General features: G+C 34.6%; 1 protein-coding gene across 1 annotated transcript; it reads left to right on the top strand.

The window, feature by feature from the left end:
• The first annotated feature begins 2723 nt into the window (after positions 1-2723).
• Positions 2724-8957, top strand: tph1b (tryptophan hydroxylase 1b). The gene is made up of 11 exons (XM_053492435.1): positions 2724-2803; positions 4076-4210; positions 4703-4886; positions 4980-5080; positions 5177-5244; positions 5374-5570; positions 6747-6882; positions 7324-7450; positions 8142-8237; positions 8420-8553; positions 8716-8957. The coding sequence occupies exons 1-11, from the start codon at positions 2726-2728 to the stop codon at positions 8888-8890; spliced, it is 1431 nt and encodes a 476-aa protein (XP_053348410.1). The 5' UTR covers positions 2724-2725; the 3' UTR covers positions 8891-8957.
• The last annotated feature ends 1275 nt before the right edge of the window (positions 8958-10232 follow it).

Genomic DNA, 10232 nt, shown 5'->3' with positions numbered 1-10232 from the left:
AAAAGAAAATAAAGTGAACATTTTATTAGTCCTTACTGTGCCAAACATTGACTCAGATGTGATTCAGCCCTACTCTGGGAATTAGTTTTTCTATTACATTTTGAGGACTTTTTATAAAATTGCTGAGGAAACTGTTCATATTAGGAATCGCAAAGTGGGCTCTGGTAAATGACTGAATGCTTCAAATGTGGAACAAATCAAAAATTTCAAGCAAAGTCCACTGAACAAATCAAGACTTAATTCAACCTGACATTGTTTTCCATTGTATAGTTCCTTTGACTTACCTGAGAAGACAGATAACAGTGATGCATATTAAATGACCAGAGGTTATGCTGAGGAATTTCAATGTGACTTACTACCTACTAAACTGCTCTGTAGAAGTGCACTTTTGTTAATCTGATTTTTTTTTGTAGAACAGTGCTACAGTAAAGATGATAATAATGGATCAGACTCCAGAACAAATTTAAATTAGAAAGCAGGACATTACACTATATACAATAGTACTGTATGTACAACATTCTGTAAAAAAAAAGGTTAGTGTTTGTGAGTCCTTTTTTTTAACATGAAATTGTTCTACATATGAATTTATGTAGAAAACAGTGAATCATAATCTTTACTGTATATAGAAAAAGAGACTCCACAGTCAGTATAGTTATAACAACATACATATTTTTTTAATTTGCATGTACAGTAACCTTTAAAACAGCTTATTTGTTTCTGTACTGGCATAGTTTAATTACCTAGTGATATTAAATCAATTAATAATATAAAGGGTATATATATATAAACTAAGTTTTATTAACACACAATACTTTATCTCATAATGATAAGTTTCATTTATTTTAGATTATATACAGTATAGTCCTTTATTATTATTATTATTATTATTATTATTATACTTGAATTTATGTTTTAAATATTTTATGAAGTTTTCTTTTTCTTTATCTTTTTGGCTTTTTGTTATACATCAGCCACTTCCTTCATGTTAAAACCAAGACATTTGTTGTGTAAGTAACTGTTCTTCATTATCTTTATTATCACAAATGGTAATAAATAATTAAATAAAATAATTAAATGGTGTATGTTAAGATTAACATAAACTTGAATCCAAAGTTTGAATCTACATTTCTGAATATAGTATACTATACAAACTACATTAATTGTATTAATTTTTCACATTTCAAGAACTGGATTTGATTTTGGATTTAATTTTCTACTATATCAAATGGTATCTAATATAAGTCTATAATATTAGACTATATTGCTTACATTACATTACAGCATTACATTATATTATTACCATTATAAATATATTATCTGGGGATTTTGTTTGCCATATTTTAAAGAAACCCTTATAAATTGGCTGTTATTCCCCTAATAATCAGGTGCAAACATGCTCTGGTAGTGTGGGAATGTTGGAATAAAATATAAGTCATGGGTCGGTGTTGGGTTTACAACAGCGACTCATTATAGTATGTTTTTGGCTTGGTTACTACAGGGGCGAGCTCGTAAAACACAATTGCTCACAACTACCAGATCATTATTATTATTCTTAATACATTAACATGTGCTTTAATTACTTTCCATCTTCGCCCACTGGAACAACTTAGCTGAGCGGGACTCAATCTGAAATTACTCCTCTGGCAGGTTTGATTGGGGATTTCCTGTAAAGAGTGACAAACAAATACCTGTCCATTACCACAATCTCATTACACTTTGTGTCGTGTTTGATTAAGTACATTTTTGCTATCATTCTTTCAGCACGCACTTTGTTAGGCGAGGTCACTAGTGAAGTTCACTGAGCCATACCACGCCATGGAAAAACAGCAAGGAGACATGACATAAAAATAAAACAAATGTACATGCTAACAATGCCAAGGTCTGTCAACGTGTGCAGTAGATGGTAGAAGTGCCTTTCTGATGGTAATGATGATGATTCTTTAAATTCAGTTCTTGAAATAATACAATGAATTTGTGTGCTACAAACTCAATTCTCTGTAACTTTGGATGAAAATGAAGACCGAATAAACATATGTATCTGAAATAGCATATTATTCTAACATTTAGGTTTTGGTATATGATATAAACATTTAACTTCACTTATAGATAGTCATCACCTTGAGAATTTTAAAATGTATTTTTTAATGGGGCATTTGTGATAATAAAAACAAAGGAGTTTGTACACAGTGGAAATTTAAACCTATAAGGCAAATTCCATTAATTCATAATGATTAGGTTTATAACAGTCACAATCCAACAGTGCTATTTACCCTAAGTATGTTATTACTAACTAATGGAAATGTGTAATACATAATGACAGTTACGTTTTTCCCCCCTTCAGAAAGTTATTATTTAAATAAGAGTTGCAGCAGAGTTCAAAAAGAAATCAAACAACCACCATCTTCAGGTGTTAAACAATAAAAGTTTATGTAAAAGCCTTTTTCCAAAGAAACATTTTATTACCTTATTATTATAATGAATACCGTGTTGGGTTAATTAGCCTGCACCACTCGATGACGCTTCTCGATGATTATTTTCCGTGTCCTTTTCGTGTTCTTTAATCGGCACGAGTCGCTCGAAACCCGCGGTCACGCGCATGCGCGCGACTGCCTCATCCTGTCCAGCGCGCTCGATAAATACCGCCTCGTAGGGAAGTCCAGAAGACACGCGACTTCTCGGCCACGAGTTTACGCGCCGATCTCAGAAGTCCACAGTGTCAGAGGGCATGTTGTCAGCCAAGACAAACGGACCACGCCGAGGACGCTCTTTTGACTCCATCCACAAACATCAAAACTACAATGAGGTTAGTGCAATTTTCCATGCATGTTATTATTATTATTATTATTATTATTATTATTATAAAAGTCACCGACCATAAGCATTCAACAGAAACATTCTGTCTAAAGGAGTGAAACTGTGAAGTGGGCCAAACAGACCAAATAGACGTTTAATAAAATTGTGATCGCTGTCCAGAACACAGTGCTGAAATCCCTTCTGCTTGCACACATGCAAGGTGCAAATAGACACCCATGGTTTTATGTCAAAATGTATGCTTTTTAAATTGTGAGTATGTGTATGGGGTAAGTAAGGTTCTTAATACTTAATAATCATTAATACTTTGTTGACTGGCACCTCCAGCGTTGTGGCTTGGATTCCCGTCTCTGGTCTGTGTGTATGGAGTTTGCATGTTCTCCCCATGTTTGGTGGGTTTTCTCTAGGTACTCCGGTTTCCTCTCACAGTCCAAAGAGGTGCAGTTTAGGTCAACTGGTTTCCACAAATGTGTGTGTGTGCCCAGTGATGGATTGGCCCCCATCCAGGGTTTACCCTGCCTCGGGCACTTAGTCTCCTGGGATAGACTCCAGGCCTTTGTGACCCTGTATATTGAATAAGTGGTAACTAGGCCCAGGTCAACTAGGCCGGGACACTGTAGATGTTTTACCCAATTCTTTAAATCAAACTGTAATTCTGTAAAAAGGGGTATTTCAATAATTATTTAATCCTTAGCTTCTCTGTGACTACTTCTTCTTAGATTGATCAACAATGTGTCTCCATTTATAATCAGAAATGCCTTTAGAATTGTAACTTCTAGGCATGCCTAAGGTTGGATATATTGCAATCTTAAAAGAAGGAGACAAGTCTCTTAATAATGGCAACAAATTCTTGTAAATACATTTTATTATAAAACTATGGGTGTCTATTGACTTCTGCATGTCTGTGTACAGGGTTTAACAGTGCTAGGGTGGTAAAACACTGTCACATAACACTTACAACATTTACACCTTTTTTTTATTTACTTTATGTGACATCCTTTCCCAATTATTTAAAGTCCTAACAGTAAAGACTACATTATTCTCCATTAATAGAAGAATAGGCTCAGTGTGACAAATTGGGAAAAACAATTAAATAAATACAAAGAAGTAAGAAATAGTAGCATTTCTTATATTTTGTGCCTGATAATAACTAGTAGTGTTTTTAGTTACTCCCTTAATATAAAGTAAAATCACTGATAGTTTTCATACTTCTTTAAAGTATTATAACAAACTTTCTTGCTGTGTTGTGTCCTTTTGTTTAAAGATGAATAAATCCACATTTAACCATACTAATGAGAACCAAGATGATTCCCTGTCATCCAAACGAGAACACGCTGCGATTGTCTTCTCTCTAAAGAATGAAGTCGGCAACCTTGTAAAGACATTGAAACTTTTTCAGGTAGAATGTTTTTTTTTAGTTTATCTTAGCCAAAATCTGCATTTTCTCTTTAAAAAAGGAATATTTACTCTCAGTGTTTATTTTCACCTGGACATAGTGTACCTTGTAAAATATTACTGGTTTATTATTATTATTATTATTATTATTATCAGTCATAGTAGTAGGAGTAGTAATATTACCTTTTACAGTTTTAATGTGATATATATATATATATATATATATATATATATATATATATATATATATATATATATATATTTATTTATTTATTTTTTAAACAAATGATACATTTAAGATATAGATGGTGTATTCTTGAGAGTGCACCAGAATACAACCATACAATTATTGGTACTGTTTAGTGTTCTTTTGTCTAAGCATGTGCAGTACATTTACAGTACAGTATATCTTGGTGTGTGTGTTTCAGTAAGGCAGGATATAATAACAGTAACACGGCAGCTGCATTTGTACCTTTTCCTGTTCATTCACAACCAGGAACATCATATCAGCCTTTTGCACATTGAGTCTCGGAAGTCCAGGCGCCGTAACTCTGAGCTGGAGGTGTTCGTTGACTGTGATAGTGAGAGAGAGTCTCTGAACAAAATTATTCAGCTGCTGAGAAAACAAACAAACATCATCTACATGGATTTACCAGACAGACAGAGCACACCTGAAGACGGTATAACTCTTTCCCTTTTACACAAGCACACAGTACATGATGGTTTAACAGAGCTTCTTTATGATGTCATTTAACTCTTATTGTTTTTTATAGTTATCTCAGAAGAACCCTGGTTCCCCAAGAAGATCTCAGACCTTGATAAATGTGCCAATCGTGTTTTGATGTACGGTTCCGACCTGGATGCTGATCACCCTGTAAGTGTTTTTGTAACAGCCTACTTTGTCCATCGATTCCATTATACCAGCAAGTCTTTGAGCTCGAAAATTGACAGGCATAAATATTTGTCTCAGGGTTTTAAAGACAGTGTCTACCGCAAAAGAAGGAAGTACTTTTCTGACATTGCGATGAACTACAAACAGTATGTCAAATTGTCAATTTTTTTTTTCATTTCCCATTTCTTTTTCCATAATTCAACAATGCTATATATTACTCAGCCTTTTTACCCAGTACACATTAATTTATTGCTTCTTCCCAACCCAATCTGAAGTGGAGACCCAATCCCACGTGTGGAGTTCACAGAAGAGGAGGTGAGGACATGGGGTGTGGTGTTCAGGGAGCTTAATAAGCTCTACCCTACACATGCCTGTAAAGAGTACCTGCGTAACCTGCCTCTGCTTACACAGCACTGTGGCTTTAGGGAAGACAACATCCCTCAGCTCGAGGATGTATCCCACTTTCTCAAAGGTAAGACAGTTCTGAATGACAGGTTTCATGCTTTTGACAGGTACATGCTTTTCAGGGCAATAATGGACGATAATAATACAGACCATGATTCTGATCACCTTGTAATTCGATGTTCATTTATTTTCTACATTTTAGAAAAATACTGGAAATTTTAAAAGTATAAAATGACACGTATGAAATTATGTAATTAAGTTACAATTTTACAGTTATTACTTTTAGACCCAAAGGTCAGCTGTTCTGAAACTGTTCTTGCAAGAACAGTATTGTCAAGTGCATTTGCCAAAACCCATAAAGCACCATGATAAAATTGGCTCTCATAAAGACCATCCCAGAAAAGCAATACCAAATCGTACCTCTGCTGAGGAGGAGGAATTCCTTTTGAGTTACCAGCCTCAAAAATCACTAATTAAGAGCACCTTATTACTAGAAATTACAGAACATACTGTAAGTCAAAGTCAACCTAATTGTCGATACATGTACAGTGCATACTTTACATATAAAGAATTAAAATTGCGTTACTCTCAGTCCCTTTACAACAACACTAAGTACAAAGAAAAAAACTTTGACTCACTGTCCTGCAAAAAGGGACAGATATCATAACATGAGGCTGATATGGTACAAAGTGGAACAGTGTAGTAATACATGTAGTGCAAATTAGGATTTTCTTTTTTTAGTTTGTTTAAAGTGACATAAGTTAACGGTTCTCTATTGCTGGGTAATTCCAGATGCCTTTAGCATTGTTTTACAGGGTAGAAAGAAATTTAATTCAGGAAAGAGAAATAAGAAGGTGGGTCCAAACTTTTGACTGGCTGTGTATGACCCTAACCAAAGATATGTCTTTTATCATGTGCATGGCCTCTATTGGGGAAAGCATGTTTAGAAAAGACAGCATTAAGTTTAATGTACTGTATGTACTCTTAGAAAATAATCCAGAATAAAACTGGTTCATCATTATTCTTTTGAGAAAACTTTTAAAGGTTTTACTGTACAGTATGTTTCCCTACCAGAAAGCATTTCAAGTAGAACTCTAGCAACAATTGGAAGCTAAGCACCTTTAAGTTCTAAATAATTAAAAAATAAATTTACCCATAAAAGTGTAAATCAGTCTTGATAAAACTGTGCATGTGCATATACCGTATGGTTATACACTATGTCCTGTCTGTGTGCATGTTTTAGAGCAAACAGGCTTCACAATTCGCCCGGTAGCTGGATATTTGTCACCTCGTGATTTCCTGGCAGGTTTGGCATTTCGTGTGTTCCACTGTACTCAGTACATCCGTCACAGTTCTCATCCTCTGTACACACCTGAGCCGTGAGTACGACATCATACAACCTACATTATACAGTACATTTGTCCTGGAACAATAAACACACCGCCACCTGCTTTCTGTTTATCTCTGCAACATTCTCATCATCTCATCTCCTCAGCACAAAAAAACAGCTGTCAGTGTGCTTTTTGTTTGCCTTGTTGGTTTTTGTTTGCCTTGTTGGTTTTTGTTTGCCTTGTTGGTGATGAATTTACTGTCAGCTGTGACACTATTGCTCTTCAGCTCATGCATTTTTTGTTTGTTTGGCATTATATTTGAAAGTTAATAAGACATAAGACTTTAATTTTGGACATAAGACATACAGTAAGCATTAAAAAAAATATATTTTACCTTCATCCATACTAGTGTTGACTGAAGCATCAGCCTGGACTATTATCTACAGTAGTTCGCCACTTTATTTTTTGTTGTGGTATTTTGTGTTGCAGAGACACATGTCATGAGCTGCTTGGTCATGTCCCCTTGCTGGCAGAACCAAGTTTTGCTCAGTTCTCTCAAGAGTTAGGCCTAGCTTCACTGGGGGCCTCTGATGATGCTGTACAGAAACTGGCAACTGTAAGTCTTTTTATTTCTCAAAATTACATCTGACAAATCAAGTAATTTTTTTTACTGCTGAAAACTTTTAGTGCTGAAAATTTCTTGTCATATTAAAAAAAAGTTCTACAGAGTTTAATACTCATATCAAGGTAATTTTTTTAATGTGCTGCCAATGCTTTATTGAAAATGCATCTTACAAAGTTATGAATATAATAAATAGATCTATCTATCTATCTATCTATCTATAAATCTATTACAGTATATTCATAATTTTGTGATTCATTTGTTCATAAGATATTAACCTAATTTTTTCCATAATTTCTTTACATTCTGTAAGCTCTTTATCATGGTCAGCTTATCCCTGGAGTATTGTTTACAAAGTAGTACACATTGTACACAAATAGTACATCCTGGATGGGATGCCAGTCTACCACAGGGCATCATGCATACACATTCACACACTTATTTACATCCAGGCATAATTTAGCATATCCAGTCCACCTATTTGGCAAGCTCAGAGGAAACGTACAGTATACAGTAAGTAGGGTTAACTCCACAAAGAAAATAACCTAGAGAAAGAACCAAGAAGCTTAAAGCTGCACAATTGTGATTAAGTGGCCTGAAAATAATCAAAAAGAATAAAAAAATAAATGTGAATGTTGCCAGCATAGAATTTGCACCATGAACACTTGTCTGCTTTTAATTGCAGTGCTACTTCTTCACAGTAGAGTTTGGCTTGTGTAAGCAAGATGGCCAGCTTCGAGCATATGGGGCTGGTCTTCTCTCATCCATCAGTGAACTTCAGGTAGCTACCCAATACAGATTACAGTATAAAGCCATTACAAATTAAATGAACAGAATAGCCACCAAAGGATATGCATGCACATTGTACAGTATGTTTAAATGGGTATGAATGATAATAACGTTATGAGTATATTATGATTTATATTGTAAAAATACAACCGTCACAATGAGTTCCTTTTACAGCACGCACTCTCTGGCAGTGCCAAAATCTTGCCGTTTGAGCCCAAAGTGACTTGCAAACAGGAATGTCTCATAACCACTTTTCAGGACGTTTACTTCATGTCTGAGAGCTTTGAAGAGGCCAAAGCTAGAATGAGGTAAGTTAATGATAACCTTTATCTTCAAACCTTCTTTGCAGAATGTAAATATGCATTTAATAGAGTTAATCTAAACGAATGCATGTATTAGACTTAGGCTAAAAAAATGCTTGTATTTGCCTATTTAATTAATATGTGTTACTCATCCCTTTCCCTTGACAGAGAATTTGCTAAGACCATCAAGCGCCCTTTCACTGTGCGCTACAACCCATACACACAGAGCGTGTGTGTGCTGAGGGACATGCCCAGCATTAACAGTGTGGTCGAAGAGCTTCAACATGAACTGGATATAGTGGGAGATGCACTCCAAAGGCTTAACAAACACTTGGAAGTCTAAGACCATAATGCACTGCCTATATCAGGGCTCAAAATGCACTCTCTGGACTTGATAATGACTTCTTCACTGCAAACCATTATGGCCTGAATTTTAAGATCACTGTTTTAAAACATGTCAATTATCATTAACACTGCAACTTCAAACCATTTATTCACTATTGTGTTTACGATGCAGCGGTCAGATCCTGTTTTCTACACAAAAAAAAAAATCAATCTTGATTGAATGCCAGCATTTCGCACTTCACTGACTATAAATACACTTCAGTAAATAGTGTACATTCTCCCAATCAATTAACTCAATAATGCTGTCTGACACTCTGCCCATTTTCCCCTCAGTTTGATGTCTTAATTAATTAATCTCAAAACTCGTGAAAACGTACAGTATAGAGAATACATTTATATTGAGAAGACATGATTAAGCCTCATAAATATATAATCTAGGTTGATAAAAAAAATTATTTTTAATAAATTTACAGTTTACTTAAAAGACAAAGTTTAAAAATTTAAACATGTACAAAGGATAATTTCCAAATATTTCAAAGATAGATTTTTATAATTGTGTGTACATAACCAGTACGTGAGTGTGAGAAAAAATGACAGTATGTTCTTTACTTATTGACTCCATGCTCATGTGGTAAATATTAATTCCTAACTATGATTTTGTCAGTTATCTTTGTGGTATGATTAAGTTCATCGCTGTCACAACGTCATATGTAGTATTTCCATATATCAAATAAAATGCCTGTATATAAAGTGTATTTTCCTTTGATCTCTCTGTTAAGTACTGTAGGCTTGCAATTTACAGTGCTGTAGGCACTTGTAGGTGCTGTGTGTTATATGATAAGCTCTGTAAAACTGAAATAAAATGCTAAATCTCTCAGACTGCAGTAAATGTGTTCAGCCAGCAGAGAGAGGAATGGGACTATAAGAAAAAAATATTCAAATGACTTCAGCAAGCGGATAGTAAACTGTTGTAATCAACAAGAAGTTAAAACCAATAAAAAGTTAAGTTACAATTTGATCATAAATTACATTTCAGGTTAATCAGGTGTATTTTGTATAAAAATCCATTAAAAATGTTAAAGATTGTTTCAGAAGGGGTTACCTGAATATTTTGACAGAATTGATACTGATGCATGACAGGCCAATTATACACAAGTCCATACCATCAGTGATTGATGAAAAGCTAGACGTGAATGACAGACGTTACCGGATAAGGTTAAAAATGTCAGATATTCCTAAACACCAGCACCTCTTGTTCTCTGCAGCATAACTGATGATCAGTTTACAAAAAAATATATTCTCAGAGAACTAGCAAGAAAAAGAGCATGTTTCTTATCACA

Source organism: Clarias gariepinus, chromosome 3 (assembly GCF_024256425.1).
Source record: "Clarias gariepinus isolate MV-2021 ecotype Netherlands chromosome 3, CGAR_prim_01v2, whole genome shotgun sequence".
NCBI classification, from domain to species: Eukaryota; Metazoa; Chordata; class Actinopteri; order Siluriformes; family Clariidae; genus Clarias; species Clarias gariepinus.
This window is presented reverse-complemented; position numbering and strand designations above follow the sequence as displayed.